This window comes from Porites lutea, chromosome 8 (genome assembly GCF_958299795.1).
Source record: "Porites lutea chromosome 8, jaPorLute2.1, whole genome shotgun sequence".
Taxonomy (NCBI): Eukaryota; Metazoa; Cnidaria; class Anthozoa; order Scleractinia; family Poritidae; genus Porites; species Porites lutea.
Window position 1 is genome coordinate 21439474 of NC_133208.1, and position 19914 is coordinate 21459387.

A 19914-nucleotide genomic window follows, 5' to 3' on the forward strand; every position below is an offset into this window, starting at 1 on the left:
ATGGGGAGTCCCCCCCGGGAGAGAAATATGCGAATTCGAAATATCTTTGAAGAATTTTTTTTGTTTGCGTTATAATCTATGTAATGATAACATTATTTTTGCCTAGAGGCCAGGTCTGAAAACGGGTATGGATTTTAGACGTCTAGTCTGAAAACGGGTGTGGAAAATTTTATTTTTTGGTCCGAAACAGGGTCAGGATTTGGAGAACCGGGCGACACACCCCCACCAAGAATTCCCAGGGGTACCCCCCGGGCACGAGAATAAATAGTCATTTTCATATCAATGACATCAATAGCTTCGCCCCTAACCTCGCTTTGAAACAGAGGCTTCAGGCAACTCGGAAATGGCCTATAGAGTCGCCTATAGAGCGTTTTCACATGACGTCACGGCGTGGTGGTGTTCCAAAACAATGAAACGGCAGCCATGTTGGTGCACCAAACCAATCCTGTGGGAGTTGAATTCTTTTCTTATGGAAACGTTTTCTTTTGTTTCAATAAATTTGCATAGATGCTGGCCACGTGGGTGAAAACTCTCCATTGAAAAGTCTGAATTGACATTTGAATTCAAGTTTGGAGTTCTCAACATTTGAATTGAAGATAGAGTTTTGACTTTAAAACATTTGAATTTAAAAGCTTTGAAAGGCAGACATTTGAATTCAAACATCACTCGAGAAGAGTCGTGGATTTTTTTGCTATCAATCTCTTCATTTGAAAAATTTGGAAAAACAAACTCTTGAATTTAAATTCTGGAATTCCAGACTCGTTATTTCAAATAACTGAAACTCCTAGTTCTTTATGTCTTGTAGTCATATATTTGGCAATCAAATTTCTTGAATTTAAATGTTTGGAAATCAAAACTGACTTGAATTCAAAGTTTTAAATCTCGTCGGTAATAAAGGAGATTTCAAATTACTTTCTACTGCAATAAAAGCTTCTAAAAATTTGGAAGGTTGGGATTATCTGAGATGACTAAGTTCCATTTTAAACAATTATTGCATGAGGTTTTTTTGTGATGATATCCGGAAATCGCAGTCGGGACATGCGCGCGTTTTTACGCGCGGTTTCCGGTTTCCTAACCCTGATTGCGTGGAGCCTGGGGAGTACCTGGGGATACACCGGAAGTTATTTCGTTGTGCGATCGAGGCTTCAAAATGCTCCAGTTCAATGAACAACTCTCTCCGCGAACAAAAATGAATTTCCTTGTATTCGGGAGCAAAGTTTTCCTTATATGTAACCAGTTTTTGCTGTGATTTCGTAGCCTTAACGTGATACCTTTGTTTCCAATGCCTTCGCTGGAGAATTACGTACAGAAAATTCACAAAAAACTCAACAACGAAGGCCTCGAAACAAGAAAGGTATGACTTGGTTTTTGCTTTGCTTACGTGTTGTGACTTCACTTAGACTTAAATTAAGATAAGTTTGGATATGCTTACAATTAGATTCGACATATTGTAGATTCCATCCTGGTTGTTGTCATGCATGGTTACTTTTGATAATCGAGTACTGTTCTTTAAAACTTTTTGCAGGTCAAGAAATATCTTCAAGAGCTTGATCGCCTTCAGATCACATTGGATGTCTTGAAAGTAAGTTGATATGTAAATTACAAGACGCCATTTTGATTCGTCGGACAAAAAAAAAAAACCAAAAATAGATATTAAAAACCCTGGCATAAGGCAAAAAGCATCGTCTTTAAGAAAATGAGTATTAAAGCTTTAAAAAGAAGCTATATGATATATGAAAACGTATATACATTGTATCAAAAAATACTGGTAAGGAATTTAGTTTTTTTCAGTTTTTTAATATTGTTATAATATATTCGGTTGCATAATTTAAAACAATTATTGAATGAGGCTGAGTATCACCTGAAGAATTATGGCGATCAAGGAGGGTATTATCCATGGAGGACGTTAACACCCTCTGAGATCTCAATAATTCTTCAGGTGATATGAGAGCCGAATTCGATAATTGTTTTATTATTTATTCAAAATAATTCCTAGTTTAAAAACAAGCTAAAACATGCTTACCTTCAAAGGTTGTTCAGCACGGCAAATATTTCCCAAATAGAAGATGTCATCCATCAAGTTGTCTTCTTGCTGTTCTTGTTATGTGTTTAGCAAATAGTTTGCCCATTTATTCCTCGTGAAATGAGTGAATTGTTCCGCCATTTTTTTACTTACTACCAAAACAACTCTACCTCATCCCCAGGTCTTCTCGGTTAACGGTCCAATAATCGGGCAATTTGCGGCACGTCATTTTTCACATATTGGAAAATTCTTCAAATTTGGTCAACAATAGCTTGTCATGATGAATATTATGCGTGAGATTTTAGCCAATCACAAACGGAAAAATATTTTGAATGAATAATAATAAACAATTTTTGAATGGGGCTGAGTATGATGTGAAGTACTAGATACAGATCGAAGGAAGTATTATCCATCAAGGCCGAAAGGCTCAGGCAGATAACGGCTCATCACACCATACCTTTACAACAGCCAAATTCAATTATTGTTTTATTAAATTCATTCAAAGTATAATTCTAAGTTCTCAACAACTTTATCTCCTTGTAGACTTTCTTTAACGAGACTCACTCTAAATATGACTAAAACCGAGTTCATGTTAATTGGATCTAGGCAGGGGCTAAGTACTGTAACAGTTTCCCCAACAGTAATGACCAACATCAATTTTCTCCTAACTATATCCATACAATGTCAAGAGATTAGGTTATGAGAATTAATAAAATGATCACCAAAGAGAAAATGCTTTGTTCTTTTCTCAAATTCTCTTAACTTATTCTTTAGAGAAATGTATAGAGATCAGTTTGGAGAATTTGCTTGTGGATATTGGGGCTAAAAATATTGGCTCTATTAGTCACTAGGGTGTCAGGGTTGAAACAGATGTTTTTGCTTGCAGATGTTCCTCAAATATTAGATGGCATCCATTGAGCCATATTTTAAGCATATTCTTGCATTTCTTCCTCTCGGTTTTAGTCAGAAATTTGTCCATTTCACATTCAGATAGTCGTGGACTCTTTCAAAATTTGTTTGAGTTAACTTACGCATATTAAGCAGCTAGCTGCCACACCACTGCCTGGAAACAAAGTTGCTATATTTTATATATAATGGGGCAATAAACCATTAACCCTTTAAGCCCCAATATCTACATGCAAATTCTACAAACTGATCTCCATACATTTTTTTTAAGAATTAGTTGAGAGAATTTGATAAAGGATCAAGGCATTTTCTCTTTGGTTATCATTTTATTAATTCTGGTAACTTTATCTGTTGACAATGTATGGACATCGTTAGGAGAAAATTGTTGTTGGTCACCATTGGGACTTAAAAGGTTAAACTGGTTGGTTTTTGTGTACATCCCCTTGTGGTCAATGCTAGCTGGTTATAAAGATTAGCTGATTATGCAATACATTGAATGAATAATAACTTAGCTGAACAAGTATTAGCTTGCGTGTAAGCTCTCCATTTGGAGGAGTCACAAGAAGTCATGCAAGAGCAGCATGCAAAAGGAGATGCAAGTGCAAGGGGTGGGAAAGAAATGGAGAGCATGCAATGATTCCCATAAAAAATGTCATGGACAAATGTTTTGTCAATATGAAGACATTTTACGAGGACGATGTTTAATTTGTTATCAATTCTGTAACTTTAACAAGATCATCCTAAGGAAGTTCCTCATGATAATTTATCATAGTCTCACACTAAAAAATAATATTAATCATTGAATCTGTGACTTTATTTACTTTGTAGTGATGCTTTTCATTTGCAATTGTTTTCCACAGGCAACTGGAATCGGTAGAGCTGTCAATCGATATCGAAAACATGGTAGTGAAATTGGAGATCTTGCATCAGGCCTGGTGACAAAATGGAAGGAGTTGTTGAAAAAAGACCCTGGCCCCAGCCATAAATACCCTTCCTCAAATGACAGTTGTAAAGGCATATTTCACTTGAGCAGCAGCCATAGTGACTACTCACAAAGAGAAAGTGTCAGCGTGTCTTCAGGAAGTGAGGTAAAATTTGACCACAGCCAACTAAAAATCAGACATAACAAATCTGAGTACAGAACAGAGGAACTGAAAGCAAAGATAGATGGACCCTCAGAAAGTGATGATGTAGACATGGATTGTGTAGATAACAAACATAGGGAATTCCAGCACAAAATGGGAAAAATAAAAGCTAAAACACATAGACAATCAGCAAGTGAGGTGAAAATTGATGTGAACAACAAGCATGTAAAGCTCAAGCACAAAACAGGTGAAGTCAGAGCTAATAAGGCGAATGGACAATGCGCAAGTGACGAGGAGGCAAACACAGTTGATGTAAATAACAAGCACGTGGAACTCAAGCACAAAATTGCTGAAGTGAAAGCTAAGATCAAAGGACAAACAGCAAGTGATGAATTAAAAATGGACCATGTGAACAGTGAGCATTTAAAACTGGAGGAAAGAATTGCTGATGTGAAACGGAATGTAAATTCATCCTCATTGAGTGAGGTGGAAATGGATCATGCGGTTGTGAAATCCAAGAACAAAACTGGTGAAAATAAATCAAAGGTAATTAGTGTGAAATTTTCATTTTTAGTGTAATTGTTTCCCTACTTTTGAATATATTTTGAGGTTCATGTGCATTAGTTTAAATTTTATTTAGGAAGCAGCAGGTGGCTATAAAACATATGGTGCATGAATCAACTGTGAACTCCATGTCAGATAATTGGAAAAACTTGACCAAACTTTGTTTTTTGCACCATTGAACTTTAAATACTGCCAAACCAAACTGAGTTTAGTAGTACAGCTTTACTCCTCTGTGTTAAGCCCAGCTCATCAATTTCATATTATACAGCTCTCTCTTTAAAGGTCACCTCTCTTAAGACTACACCTTAAATGGGTTGACACCAGCGTGCAAAGAAAGTAGTGTCCGATAGCCCGGGGCTAGTGGATTTTGCTATCGGGCTAGTGAAATCTGTTTTTAACTTGCCCGACAGGCAAGTGATGTTCTTTTAGGAATTTGAATAACAGAAGAAATGTGAAATCAATTCTGCTCGATGAAAAGCTTTTGGGGCTAGTTGAAATGACGTCTGGGCTAGTAAATGCTAGCTTCAGCTTGCCCGAATGGCAAGCTGTAAAAATGATTTTCTTTGCACCCTGTTGACATTCTTTGTTTGACTCCGTGTGAGGTGGAATAAGGTGGCTGCCTCTTAAACATTGTGTCCATCTCGGAGAGAGTGGATTAAAGTAGGATTGGCATGCAAAGCATTACATTTGAATTGGCTTTAGCTGTGATTGCAAATAATCAGCCAGTTTGCCCCTATCTGTCAGTTGAATAACATTAATTAACTTCGTGTACTACTACATATTGTAGCTGGATGTTTGCTCAGTCCTGCTAGCTTTTGAGCTTAAACACTGTAGTGTAGAAAACTTAAAGTCTTAGAATGTGTTGTAGGCCAAATTGGAATTCAGGTTAACCCATTTGCCCCCAGAAATTTTGCAGAAAAACACGTTTTGAAGCTAGTCAAGCGGTTTTCTGGTCACTGTTGTTCTATAAAGAGCTATCACTTACCATGAAGCCATTTACATGTACGGGTCTACACTTCGCGGCCTTCTGATCTAGATGCAAACTATTAGCTTCTGAAGTTTGGGTATCAGGGCAGAAAGCAAATTTTTGAGATAGTTTTTAGGTTGAAAAGTGACAAACGAGGCTTGACTTTTACTTTTCACTTTCTCTTCTTCCCTCTTTTTTCACTTTGCTTGCCTCTTTTTTTTCTTTTTTTTCTGCTGGGCATTTAGTAGACTTCATTTTGGTGGGAAAAGTTTTTGGGAAAGCTTTAGGATCTTTAGGATTAGATGATAGGAAAGGTAGGTGGGTAGTGGAACAAGGTTTTTATGTAATATATCAAACATGAGATGCAGTGTTTCATCACCAGATGAAACACCGAGAAGAGAGTTGAAAATACGACGCGCAGCGGAGTATTTTTGACGAACTTCGAGGTGTTTCATCTGGTGATGAAACACTGTGTCGAATGTTTGATATTTCTTCTCAAACAAAATCATTTTTGAAGGAGAAATTAAGGATGCAAAAATGAGCAGTTTTTCATCTGATATCCAAACACTCATTAAACATTAATTTCCTTTGAATTTTCTTTATGAATTATTAATGAGTTTGAGAAGGAAGTTTTCAGGTCAGTGTTACATGGTTTTTTGCCTTTTTCTCCTGATCAGTGTCCTTGACGGAATCGTTCCCATTGTGGTATGGTTTGAAAGATTTTTTTCACTCTGCACAAGTTAGTGGACAAAGTTGTCCTTGGCCATTAAAGCTGACGACATCACAAGTGGTAGAAGCGATGTGGATCCGCGTGGGCAGTTATGGGTTGCTCAGGGGTAGATGGGTTAAAATGATCATGGATACTTAGGACTAGGAATCAAAGGATTAATTGAGAATCCTGTGATTAGGGAGCTTAAGCAAAGACGTTTTTGAGGGGCGCACGTCAACCGGAAGTGAGCCTTTCTCCCTTTTTATATGCCTTGACGCTAACAAAATTTGTATTGCTAAGTTCCTTTTCTCCTATGACGAGGATTTATCCGAGAGTTTCAAACAAACCACTGCCCAATAATGCAAAAGGTCGACTTCCGGTTGACGTCTGTCGTTCAACAACGCTGTTGCTTAAGCTCCCTATTCTAACTTACCTTATTCCATTAGTATTTATTTTTGTTTATTTAGGCACGATCAGCACCACAGCTCTGTGATGTTTCATTTGGCTGTGAACCAGTAAATGTTAAACAGAAGAAAAGACCCACAAGCTCTGCCTCTGCTGCCATGGCAACTAAAATGACGTTTAGTGACAGTGTTAGACCTGACTTGGAACTTCCTCCTTTACCTTCATCATTGTCAGTTAAAAACTCATTGCTTCCAGAAATCCAGCCAACCTATAGGCCACTGAGGATGTCAGGGTTTGGGGAAATATCTCCAAAGAAGAAAAAAGGTAAGCTGCTCTTACATGAGTGGATCGGTCTCTTACAATTATTACAAATGAAGCTAGGGTATTTGTAAAGAAAATTTTTAGAGAAATTTATTATTCTTATAATGTATCGATGTTTGTGTGTTCTGCAAACACACAGGTTCTTCATTCCCTTAATATTGTTCTCGAGCGAAGGCACACCTCTTGGCTGCTATGCAAGGGTCGCCGTCCTTCTCTTTATCCAGCCATCCGGCTTGAGGTCTTCCGGGTGGCCTTTTCCTATTATTCTCCCCTATAACTAATGAGACAAGATCACCATGCCGTTGGGTATAACCAAACCAGACTCTGTCTTCTGGTAGTGACAGATATTATGATGGCCCTTTCCTCACTAACACACCTCAAATTTATATTGTAATTTAATGATATAACAGGGGGTTCCTTAGGAAATGTTTGCCTAGATCTCCCACCTACAATGTACGTGTACATGTGCATACAAAATTAAAAAAAGGACTGTAAATAAATTGAATTGTCTCATTCCAGGTTACAATGTAGCAAACATTCAGTCATCAAACTGAAGGGTGTTGGCCTAGGGGGTGGGGACCATACTCACATAGGTTATGGGTGCACCCACACATCCATATTTGGACACCATTTTGAATGGAGTTTCATTCCTTTGCCCTGGGGGCTCAGGGAAGATAAAACTTGAACTGCTACATCTGAATTAATTTAATGCTTTTTACTGGACTGCAAGTCACACTAATTTAGCCTCCTTACCAATGGTAACATCACTGAATTTTATTGCTGCAATTGATTGTGTTAACAAAGACTTTTACACTGCAATTATTTATCACACAATCATTGTGATATAGAGTGAAATTCATTTGATGTTTGTGTGATTTTAAGGTGTGGTCAGTGGAGAACTTGATGAGCATGCCTTGATGTCCAGAAAATCTCGCACACAAGTGTTTTCTGGGAGAAAGGTAGCAACTTCTTGGGGAGGTAAGAACGGGTATCAATTAGCTATACTTTAATGCATCTGTTATTATAAATACTAGCAAAAGTTTTCAAGTGTATAGGTGCTTGTCCCCAGTCGCTGCGAAGTTCAGGGCTAGAGAATTTTATTGTATGTACTGTCACACCTATTATTTTAAACTCCTCAAGGCGAAAGAACTATGTCTAGATTGCAGGAGGTGTCTGTATTACAGAAGTTAATGGAATAGTAATTGACCATTGGTATCTTTGGACCAATAAATTAATCATATGTCTATGATATATGTCCATGATAAAATGTTGCTTTTTAAGTGTCCCCAATCATTGGTTCTTTTTAACTCTTAATAATGACTCTGACATTTAAATAAGTTTTTACCTTGTTAAAGTTCTTGTTATCTTATTTTTATTATTATATAAGATATGCTAGTGTAATTGCTAGTGATTTTCTCTCTCAATATTTGAGTCCAAACCATGGACTTTGGAAGCAAAGAGGGTTTTTACTTGATGGAGAGGACCTGCTTGAGAAGGTGGACCATAGAAAGGAGAGTTATCTTCTCGAGTTCATGAATGTTGATGCTGCCAGGGATTTTGTTGGTGTAGTTTTCCATGTCCTTCTTGATGGTGCCAAGGGCTGGCATAACCACTGGAACTGTTGTTGTTTTGAGCCCCCACATTCGCTCAACCTCGATTTCAAAGTCTTTGTATTTGTTGAGTTTTTCTGTGGTTTTGATTGAGGTGTTGGTGTAGAGGGGTATAGTCATGTCAATGAGAAGGCAGGTTTTGTCCTTCTTGTTCTTCAGCACAATGTCCGGCCTATTAGCTGCAGTGGTCCTGTCAGTGTAGATGGGCATGTCCCACAGATTATTATTATTATTATAATTAAAGTTCTTATTATCCACTTATTATCTTATCTCATAAAGTCCTTCTTGTTGGTACTTTAACAATAAAGGTGAATAAATTGAAGTGACCATTTGCACTGTCGATATGTGACAATTTTGCTTTTTTTTGCACAAGGATCAACTTGAGATGAAAAAAAATTAATCTCATTTAGCATTAGAGAAATCCCTCTGATCTTTTGATTTTTTCTTTCTTGTCACTAATGTAGTCGTCACGTCTTTATTTGAATTGTGTATCAGAGTGCTGATGGAAAATATTGATGGTAAGTTCAGCTTTTATTTAACAATTAATGAATGAGGCTGAGTATCTTATGAAGAATTATGGCGATCGAGGAGGCCGAGGCGGATAACACCCTCCGAGATCTCCATAATTCTTCATATGATACGAAAGCTGAATTCAATAATTGTTTTATTATTCATTTAAAATAATTCCTAGTTTAAAAACAGCTAAAACAAGCTTACCTGCATCGATGTTAAGTTTATCTTCGATAGTTTACGTTTAGGTTTGTCCAGCTCCGTAAATATTCTCCAAATAGTAGATGTCGCCCTCCGAATTGTCTTCTTGCTGTTTTTGCTTTATTTTCAGTCATTATTTCACCTAGTTCCGGCTGTAGTTCTTACTCTTGAAACGAGTGAAGTGTCCGCCATTTTAGTTTTTACAAGGAAAACAATTCAATCTCGTCCCCAGGTCTTCTCAGTTAACGGTGCATTAACCTGTAGAAGGCTGCATTTTTTACCTCATTTCCTCGTTAAACACAAAATTCTTCCAAATTTGGTCATCAGTAACTGGTTATGATGAATTATGTGTGTGCTTTTAGCCGATCAGAATTGGGGAAATATTTTGAATGAATAATAAATAATGTTATTGTTCATATCTCCCTTCCGTGAATGATGTGAATGTATGTTTTCATGGTGTACATATAGCTGTGTCAAAATATATTCCTGATGTTTCTGAAAATTTTGTGAAATTTGACATTTATTTTCTTGCTCTCTCCTGAGAAATTTTGTTTGGTGTTATTACAGATAACTGATTACATCTATAACCCTTCAAAAGTATGAAAAAGAATGCGCTATTATTTAAACTATTCTGGTACAAGGTTTTTGTCCACTGAAAATTAAATTACTCAATTTCCTGATGGATTCCTTCTCAAATATTTAGTTTGATAACTAACACTGTAAGTCCTTATGACTGTTACAAATCACAATATAGATTGTGTTTTGATGTCACTGATAAAAATGTCAATGTATTACAATGGTGTCCGGTTAGACTGGGGTTGACTGGGGTCAAAGTGTAGCCTAAAAGTCTCGATCAGTCTGGCCACTAGCTGGGCTTTGACCGGGGTGGCCAAGGGATAAAAAATTGGGGAACCCACCTCTAGCCTGGTCAGTACAAAAAGTCAGAGAATGACCTGGCTTGACCAGGGTGTCCAGGGAATATGTGGCCAGCCCAGCCAACACTAAACTAGCTAGAAGTAGTTTATTATAATTATTAATGTTTAATACATGTCTTGTGTTAATTGTTTTATAGCTCTTGGTGATACTGGAGGAGTGCCATATGATATTCTTCAGCCAGTTCTTGAGAAGTATGTATTATCACCAAAAACTTAACAGTACTTTCATTAACCTAATCTGTTCAATACCAGTTTTTTTATACATGTACCTACGGAAGTTTTCAATTGGAATTTTTTCCAACAGTATGTGCTCTGATTTGCATGAAATTTCAGAGTAAAATGATTTCCTGCCAAAGCTGCTGAGAGAGTCTGTGACTTCAGAGGGCTTTAACAATAGAGTACGCTATTAGCTGCAAATATTGCCCACTCACTGTCACTTACAGCTGTAAACTTTGTACAATTACAGGGATGTAGCTTGATTTTTCTACAGGTACATGCTATAGGCATAGCTTTCCAAATTGCCCCTTGCCTTATTTCCAAATTTTTTTCACAGTTTTGTGATCTCCCTTAATGGTCCTTAGGACTGTGTTTTTTAGGCAGCTGTGGTGGCTTTCTCACTTAGTAATACTGGTGAAAACACTGCATTTTATAATTATTTGAAAAAAGTTAAAAATGTCTAGACTGGCATGACGAGTCTAAACACAATTGGGTTGTTTTGCAGCCACCTGATATTGAGCCTAGTTCAGGCGTTCAGATCGTGGGGAGGGTGCGAAGAGATGCGAGCAGAGAAAAAACTGTTATCCTTGTATTCCTTTGCTTCGTTCTTCTATTTTGTTTTTGTAGTTTATTTTTTCAAGTATGCATGTACTGTGCATACTGGTGTCCTGGCGTCCCTGACTAAAAAGTTTTCCTTCTTACATAAGGAAACTTAATTAAATTTTGCTTCCTGTGAAACTCAAAAAATACTCTGCTATCTTGGGAGACAAATTAGCTTTTCCCTGGTGACCAGTCGTTAATACAAATTCTCCAGATTGATTTCCATGTATTTCCTTGAAGAATTAGTGGAGAAAACTTGATAGAAGATGAAAGCATTTTTGTTATGTACGGTAGTCATTTAGCCAGCACAGCAGGCGTTTTTTTAAACGGAATCTCAGAGGTACATTGATAGCGGCCGCCATCTTGAAAAGCTAAGGAAAAGACTATGGGGGGATGAGCGAGGAGGAGAGATTTTTTTTCCCTCCCCTCCCTCTCCCCCGCATCCATGTTAAACCCATCAACCTCTCCCTTAAAATCAGTTATTGACTCGCCCCAACTCTCTGGTAGTAATAACGTCCAGGATAGCGGGATAGCGTTGTCCCCACCCCCCCCCCCCCAAAAAAAAAAATGGATCGCGCTGCGAAATACGCCTGCTTTACAGGCAAGTAGTCATTAACATTCTATTCATTCTCATGGCCTTCTCCCTTGATTATTCAATTATAATGTTAGGAGAAAATTGATGTTGATCTCCCTTGGAACTGTGTTGATTGTTTTCCTTTATTCCAGGTGTAGTCCACAGCAGCTCTTTCAGCTCGAAGAATGCAATCCTGTATGTTATGTTTTTCTTCTATAGATGGTGTATAATTAATTGTTGTGACAACTTCAGCTGTTTCTAAGTTGCTTAGAACTTCAGATTAGTGTAGAGGGCTTGATGACCAGCTGCACAAAATGTTTGCAAGATTTTCTGATCTTTTGGCAAATCTTAGATTGCCACTGATTGTGACCATTCTGACTCATCCCTAGTCGTCTCTTAGGGTTGATTTCTACTGTCGCGTAATTTTTCAGTGCGAACGTGCGTAAATGATTAGAGGCAATGTATGAAAGGCTACTCGTAAACGTCAAAGTTGAGCGAGGTTCAACTTTAACGTGTACGCGTGACCTTCCATACAATGTCTCTGTTTTATTTACGCGCGTAAAATGTACCTGCGTACGCACGGAAAAATTACACGACTGTGGAAATCTAGCTTTATTATTTGTAAGCCTTCGAGGAACCACGGTCTTGGGAGACTATTACGGCATCTGGTGCTTGACTGCACTTGTCCGCGCTTTTCTCGTTAATATTGACAGGAGACTGAGAGACGACTGGGGACGAGTCAGGTGACCATTTAAATGAACCTCTTCTAGCCTGCAATTCAGGCGTTTTTTCTGGGGGGATGGGGGGGGGGGAGGGGGTGAGCGAAAGTTGCTTGTTTGTGGTTATAATTCTATGACCATGTCAAGCTTTAATGTTACTACTGATGAAGATTGGGGAGTATAAAAATTACACCCCTAAGGGCCTGGGGGGAATTGTGTTATATTTCATAACTGGGGTGAAAAAAAGCGATGGAAAGGAAGGGGCTGAATATCTGGAAAATACCGGAATACACACGTAGGGTGAAGGACACGTATTCAAAAGAATACTGCTTTAAGCATTTATACTGTAAGTAGTTTCAAATTAAATTTTGTTTTGTTTCAAGTTTATCTTGACCTTGAAAGAATTAATACAAGTTCTGGATTTGTTTTACAGTATTTCATTGATGATACTGAACCACTTTGGGAAAAACACTGCTGTAGGGAATTCAAAGGAACAAAACCTGATCGCGGTCAGACCTGGAGAGAGCTGTATATGGTAAATGAGTTTCAGCTTCTTTCTCCATAATCATAACTACAAAAAACGTCTCTTATCTGCTTGATTAAGAAATTAACTGCAAAAAGAAAACCGTGGACGAAGACCCTGCTGGTTTTCATCGTTGGATCTCTAGAAAAGGGATTCGTAATCAGCTAAAATATTCAGAACCAAAACACGAGAAGTCAAAATACTACTGCAAAGCTGATCAAAACAATGTGTATTGCTTTTTCATAACAATATTTCAGCTGGCCATACCAGCCTTCTTCAGGTTTACAGATGTTACGAAAAAGCAATACACGTTGTAGCCTGCGTAGCAGGCGCTTGGAAGTAGTGGGGGAAAGAGAGAACGGGCGCGCGCGAGGGAGACACGCGTGTCTCCTTCTCGCGCGCCCGTTTTTTCTTGTGCCCACTACTTCCAAGCGCCTGCTACTCAGGCTAAACACGTTATTATGATCCGCTTTGCAGTAGTCTTTGGGCTTGTCGTGTCTCGGTTCCAATCTGATTGTAATACGCGTCATGCGTAACCATTGGACAATACCGAGCCAAAGGACAGTTGGACTTGAATATTTTTTCTCCACTTATAGGAAAAATCTCAAAGGTTAACCGCTCTGGTAGCGCTCAATTGTGACGTCATCAGTTTTAACGGTCATTGACAACAGAAGGAGAGATCTTTCAAACGATGAATAAGAATAATTCAATCAAGCAGGCCGAAGAAAAAATGTTAGTTAACCGGAAAATTCCATTGAAAATCTTTTTCCACTGACAACCTGCACTTCCTTTCATCAAATTCTACGATCCTACAAAAATTTTCCCCAAAATGTATTCATGATTTTTCTCGAATGAAGCCTAGTTAATTCCCAGCGAAGGAAACAAAAATTCCAACCAGAGTTTTCTCGAAAACGCTCTCGTATAAATTTTTTGAAATCGATAGAACTGAAGACAATTATATGAACTGGAAGACCAGTAAACAGTTTTAGAAGCGAATTTATAGAGTTCTCAAGAAATAAGGAAATATAAAGGTGGCAATGGTGTTAATGCGTTGCCATAGATACGTTGATCTCGAAGAAAATGACTTTTTTGGAAAGCCTAATCTATACTATACTAATAGGCACAATTCAATTTCCTGTCTCCTTCCTGTTCAAATAGAGGAAGAATAATTACTGAAAACCAAGGCGAGACACTTTAATTGCTCGTATGATTACATCCCGGACTAAAATCAAGTTGTCAATTAATCAGTCAAAGGTAATTACAAAGTTTTTAGCCATTAACAGCAGGTTATTTGCTTTAATTCGATTTTATTTTTTTTGTCTTTTTAGAAAAATGAAGAAGATAGAGAAGCCAGGCTGAAGAGAATAAATGAAAAAATTACCGCTAGTCAGAAAGCTAAAAAACCTGGTAAGTCTTAAATTATATTTCCACATGCTTAAAATCTACTAAAAATTCTGATGCAGACACTTCTTTATATAATTTTCTCGAGCTCCAAGCAAGAACAAGAAACCTTTACACAATTTGTGTGGGCGCCCTGTGGTCAACGCTTGAGGCCTTATGAAATATACCCGATTCAATAAAGGATGTAATTACGCAGTGGAAAGCTATAATTTGGAGGTCACTTAAGCAAATCATTCCAGTGCATGAGTTCCGTTTTCTCAATTGTCAAAGTAACTTTTATTGAAATAGGTGTATAAGCGGTTTAGGGTCGTTTCGCCAACGTTCTGTTCGCTAACTTCTTAAGTCGTTTCGCTTCATACGTGTTGGGTCAGTTCCCGAACTGCCTTCGCCTGATCAGTGGCTGAAAGAACGAGGTATATACGTAAGTATCGCTTTTTTTTGTATCACGGCTAAGAGAACGAAGTATAAACATGCGCAGCGCTCGTTTGAATTCTTGGCGGAACTACATAAGACGTTAGCGAAACGACTGGTCACTGTATAAGCCCAACTGATTATAACAATACACGAATTTATATAGTGCCATTTCCGTGAGCTCTATGGCGCTTTACAATAATCGTAATTTTAAAAATAAAAAACATTTGATTTATTAAAGAAAATATATAACAGTTGTAGAAAATAATTTCTAAAATATAAGATACATCAGTTCGACTTGTTTAGATTAACTAAGGAAAATAAGATATACAATAAAAAGAAAAAAGGGTAGCCAACTAACTAATAAAAGCCTCTCTAAAAAGTAGTGTTTTAATCTTATTCTTGAAAACATCAAGGTTCTGGGTTGATCTTATGTCATCGGTTAGGGAGTTCCAGAGCCTGAAAACTTGAAAAGATCTGTCACCGTAAAACTTGAGATTAGACTTTGGTGTTACAAGCAGATTTTTTGAAGAAGATCGTAATTGCCTCGTCGGAGTATAGGGCTGAAGGAGATCTGCTATATATTTTGGCGCCATGCCATTCAGTGCTTTTTACGTAAGAAGTAGTATGCAAATCTTGCTCCTGTCATAAGCCGCCTACAAACAGTTCTTTGTAAAATATAAGCGTAGGGCTATTTTGGAAAAAAATGTTTTCGGTATTGCCTTTAGCCTCCCCGCAGACGTCCTTTGGGGTTCGTTTGTCACGCATTCATTTGGGAGAAATGAATGCGTGACAAACGAACCCCAAAGGACGTCTGCGAGGAGACTATATTCCCTTATCTTTCTTTGTGTCTTTACTTTTCTTGTCAAGAACGTCAAGTCAAACTTGCTTATGTCGAAACAGTAGCCAAACCACCTCCCGCGATTCGCAGAAAGCAGGCTAAATTTGGGACTGGTACAGGAGTTCATCATAGTGGTCCTGTGGAAACTCCCTCACGAATTATGTCACAGGCACACCATAGGAATGTGGGTTCATCGCCAGCAAAGAAACAAGCAGGTACGATTGAACTACAGTAAAAACCCGAGAGTAAACCTGACCCGAGTTGTACTTAGTCCCTAGCATGACATTCAAAAAGCCTTGATAGTTTTCAAATCTCTTAATGGTCTTGTTCCTGAGTATCAAAGTTCCAAATTTACAAGTCGATCTGATACAACTCCTTATACTTTTCGAGATTCTGTGAATAAATTAAATATTCCATTGCCACGCACAAATTATCTTAGTAATACTCACAACTAGCGGCACAGTTCCTGTACAAAGCCTCTCCATCCCTTCTTATCCACCGCTGCTGCTTTCACAACTGTAGCACAAGTGCTGTGCTAGTCGCCCAATTCGTGTAATGTTGAGCTTTAATAAGAAAAAGTTAATTTATAATGTACGTATAACAAATGAAGGGCCCCTTTGTGGAGACGCTGTCAGTAAACCGTTGTGTATGTATTTATTAATTTCTTGTTTTATCTGCAGTGCCCGCACCAATGATGAAAAAAACAATGAAATTGTTTAAGAACCAAAGGTTAGTGAAGGATGATTTTATATTTAAGTTAGGAGGTTTGGGTTCGTGAAATCCGTATTAAATATTACTAGGAATGTCCTAGTAATTCCTAGGATTTTCAAGAGTTATTTCGCAAGGGTAACCCTGTCATGTTCTAGGTCATCCCAAAAAACAAATCTTTTAGAATCCAAGATTATTTCCTTGTCCTCCTACACTGTCAGTAGGAGCCCGCGCTCCTAATCTCCATGCCTCAGTTGTTGGAAAGGTCGATAACTCTAATTTGTATAGTTAATAGCATGATTTGTAGTGATATTTGGCATGAATACCACGAGCGATATTTCGAAATTGTTATACGTAATTTCACAAGCCGCTAGGCGAGTGAAATTTGAGACAATTTTGAAATATCACGAGTGGTATTTATGCCAAATATCACGAACAAATCATGCTATTATTTGTTTATACTACTATCCACAGAAGGTTTGTAATTTTCACATGTAGGTATTTCAAATTAAGCTGAAATACCACTGCTCTAAGCCAATCAAATTGCAGAAATTTCTCATCTAGTAGTATAAAACGGATAAATCACTATCCAGAAGATAACGCTATTAGTTTCCCTAACACTTACCCACCGGATAGTAACAAGAGCCGTAATTGCTCTTAATAGTGATTCATCCGGTGGATAGCACTATCCAACTTTTGAACATTTGGGGCCAGGTTGATATTACGCTTGTTTGGCACGTACAGAAGCCAGCATTCGTTTCGACTCCCACTAAGAATGAATGGAAAGCGTAAACGCAAATCTGATCACGCGCGTTTGCGCGTTTGTGCCACTTCCATCAATTGTATTCTGATCACGCGCGCGCGTTTTGACCTTCTATCACGTGTATTTACGCAAAGCACTTGCAAAGCACCAGATTTACCAGCAAGAGCGTTTTGACCTTTGATCGGAAGCCTGAAACTCACCCGCATGCGCACTCCCTAACCTTTGGGTATCACTAGCTTTAAAACAGTGTGGTTTGTTCTTGCAGAAGCAGAGCCGCAACAAGTATCAGGCGGACATGACACTTCAAGAGATTAATTCAATGAATGCTTCTTATAGAATAAATATTATTAGAAAACAATTATTTTGTAGAGAGCCTTTTCCAAGTATTAGGTCATTTCACAAATTAAAGTAAGTAGTATAGGATTTGTTAAATTATCTCCTTTTTTGAAGGTGGGGGAAGGAGAGTAATTGGGGAGCTTTAGCACCGACGGCGGCGACGGCAGCAAAAACATCACTTTAAAAATGAATTCTCGTTTTTTCAAACTTTCCCGCGTTTATTCCAATTCGCTTGAAATATCAAAAGTGGGCGAATTTCCCTGGAGTTGATTTCTTGGGGACCGCACTGAAGTTTAGAAAGAGAAAGAAAAATTCGACGTCGCTTGCTTACGTCCTCCATAAAACGTGAAATTAGGCATTTTTACGTCGTAGTCTTGCAGAGGCGGCAGAGAAATGAACAAAAAAAGCGTGATGAACGTGCAAATTTGTTGTTTTGCTAATTAAACCTATTTTTTTGACGTTTTCGCTGCCGTCGCCGTCGTCGTTGCTTTAAACCCTAACATCAAAATTCAAATTCTCATTTGTTATCCCTATGCGTTTTCAATAGAAGTAGTGGGGAGAATTTGTTGAAGTATCAATTAGATTCATCTTGTTTGATCATGTCCTTAGTCCTCATGACCACTCTGTTTTATAAAGCAGTGATATTACAAGGAGAAATTTGACGTTGATCACTCTTAGGGCTTAAAGGCTTAAAAGAGGTTGACTTCCTTGATAAATCACGTAGTTTATTATCGTTGCAGGTAGCATTAGAGACATTACGTTAGGCTCTGGCTAAATAGAGACAACTTGTTGTGGGATGACGGGTCACTCGCCTGCTCGAGCTACCCTGGGCGAGCTAACTTTTTCCACATTTTCTTCTTGGCGAACCGTTAACACTACAAACAAAACCTTAGTTGGTCTAGAAGGTTGACTCGCCTTTTTCGATAGTAGGGTCAGCCTTCTAGCCAGGCCTGCCTCGCACGCCCAGCCTCAACAACTTGGTCAAAGGTAGTCTGAATAGCCTGTGTTGCAGTGGCCCAAGCGTCGTCTAGACCATTTATACAGAAGCTTTAGGGTGTTTGCGACGCAGTCGAAAATGCCAGCCGTCTCTACTCCCCACCCCCCGCCCCCAACGGGCTGAGGCGGGGGGATTGGTGGGGCGAAGAGACGGCTGGCATTTCAGACTAGGTCAAGAACAAGGCAAAGCAATCAGAGCATGCTTGAGCGATGTGTTCAGCCCTCATACAAATGATCGCGAAAGTTGACTCGGCTGGGAGAGTGGCCCTCTTCCCCGGTGCAACTTTCGCGTTAGCTTCAATACCGTTAAGTTCCGTGATATGGCGGAACTCGAAAACTACATACATTGCGCAAAGCATCCTGGTGTTACTAAATTATCATCCAGGAAATTACAGACAACCGGAAATGCCTAACATTCTAGCTTACAATCATACAGCAGCAACCGAGAATGGAGCTACTTTCAATTTTCTTCTGTGAATACCACATAAATACTTTGTGCTTTAAATGAGATCTCCAGAGTTCTTACAGACTGCGAGCAGTTTCTCTTTTTCTTCTGATTTAGTCAGGGGAGTGCACGCGCGCGAGCGTCCAGTGGCCTCTCCCGCCTCGCGCCTTCAGTCACGCGCGTGGCAAAAAGGAGAAACTGCTCTTAGTATGGGGTGTTTGTATTATTTGGACTAAGTGGGTGGTAACTTATAGTACAGTAAAAAGCCGCGTGTAAGAACCAATAAGTCTGACGAGAAAGCTTGTATTTTGGGGTAGTTACAGGCGATTTTATTAGGCTAGGTAGGTTCTTAAATTTCTGGGGAGGAGACATAGTCGATAACTACCAGAACTATAAACTAAAAGTATTATCTTGTAATATAATACTTCTCGGTTAAACTATTATATTTACCATGGTGTAACTGTCACCCACATAAACCTTCTTGATCCTTCTTGGCTTAACCAATTGCTATATTTTTAGTCATTCAAGTGGCAAATATCTGCGAGCAGGTTCTTAAACCATTAGGTTCTTACACGCTGGTCTTATCTGTAATTTATTCGGTAATTAAAGTGTGTTGAACACATTGCAGTAATTATTAAACAGTTTACCCACAGTAGTATTGTATTGAAAACCATATTTGTCGAACAATTCTTTTAAAGTATTAAACAGTTTACACACAGTGTATTGTTGAATTCGCAACCATCTATTTCCAACAATTCTTTAAAATTTCATAATAAAAAACTCCCCCCTCCGCCCCTTCCGAAAACGCGAAAAAACAAACAAATTTACCGCAAAGGATTGATTTCACTGGCCAAAATGGGTGAACTTACTTTCGGAACTTATTGAAAATTTTTTCTATTGTTTCCCCATTTGTAGACGTCCCTGTCAGGCAACTATAGTGGTGCGGTTACACGGGACACTTTTAGCGTGGTAAATGACCCTTTTACCGCGGGAAATTGGCGTGGTGCGTGTGACGCGACTTTCCCGAGATAAGTTTATAGTAACATAACAGGAAAAAAATACCCAGCAAATGGCTGCGATTTACTGTGCACTGCAAATATGATATTATTTCCATTCTGCATGCATACGTTCTTACCTTACCTGAT

The 19914-nt window shown here is 38.5% G+C and overlaps 1 protein-coding gene across 1 annotated transcript; it reads left to right on the forward strand.

The window, feature by feature from the left end:
• The first annotated feature begins 1149 nt into the window (after positions 1-1149).
• Positions 1150-19490, forward strand: LOC140946038 (uncharacterized). Its single transcript, XM_073395108.1, has 13 exons — positions 1150-1354; positions 1526-1582; positions 3790-4560; positions 6722-6983; positions 7863-7958; positions 9055-9108; positions 10374-10428; positions 11779-11821; positions 12779-12880; positions 14197-14275; positions 15551-15736; positions 16202-16250; positions 17258-19490. Exons 1-13 carry the CDS (start codon positions 1283-1285, stop codon positions 17289-17291), a joined length of 1860 nt encoding a protein of 619 aa, XP_073251209.1. The 5' UTR covers positions 1150-1282; the 3' UTR covers positions 17292-19490.
• The last annotated feature ends 424 nt before the right edge of the window (positions 19491-19914 follow it).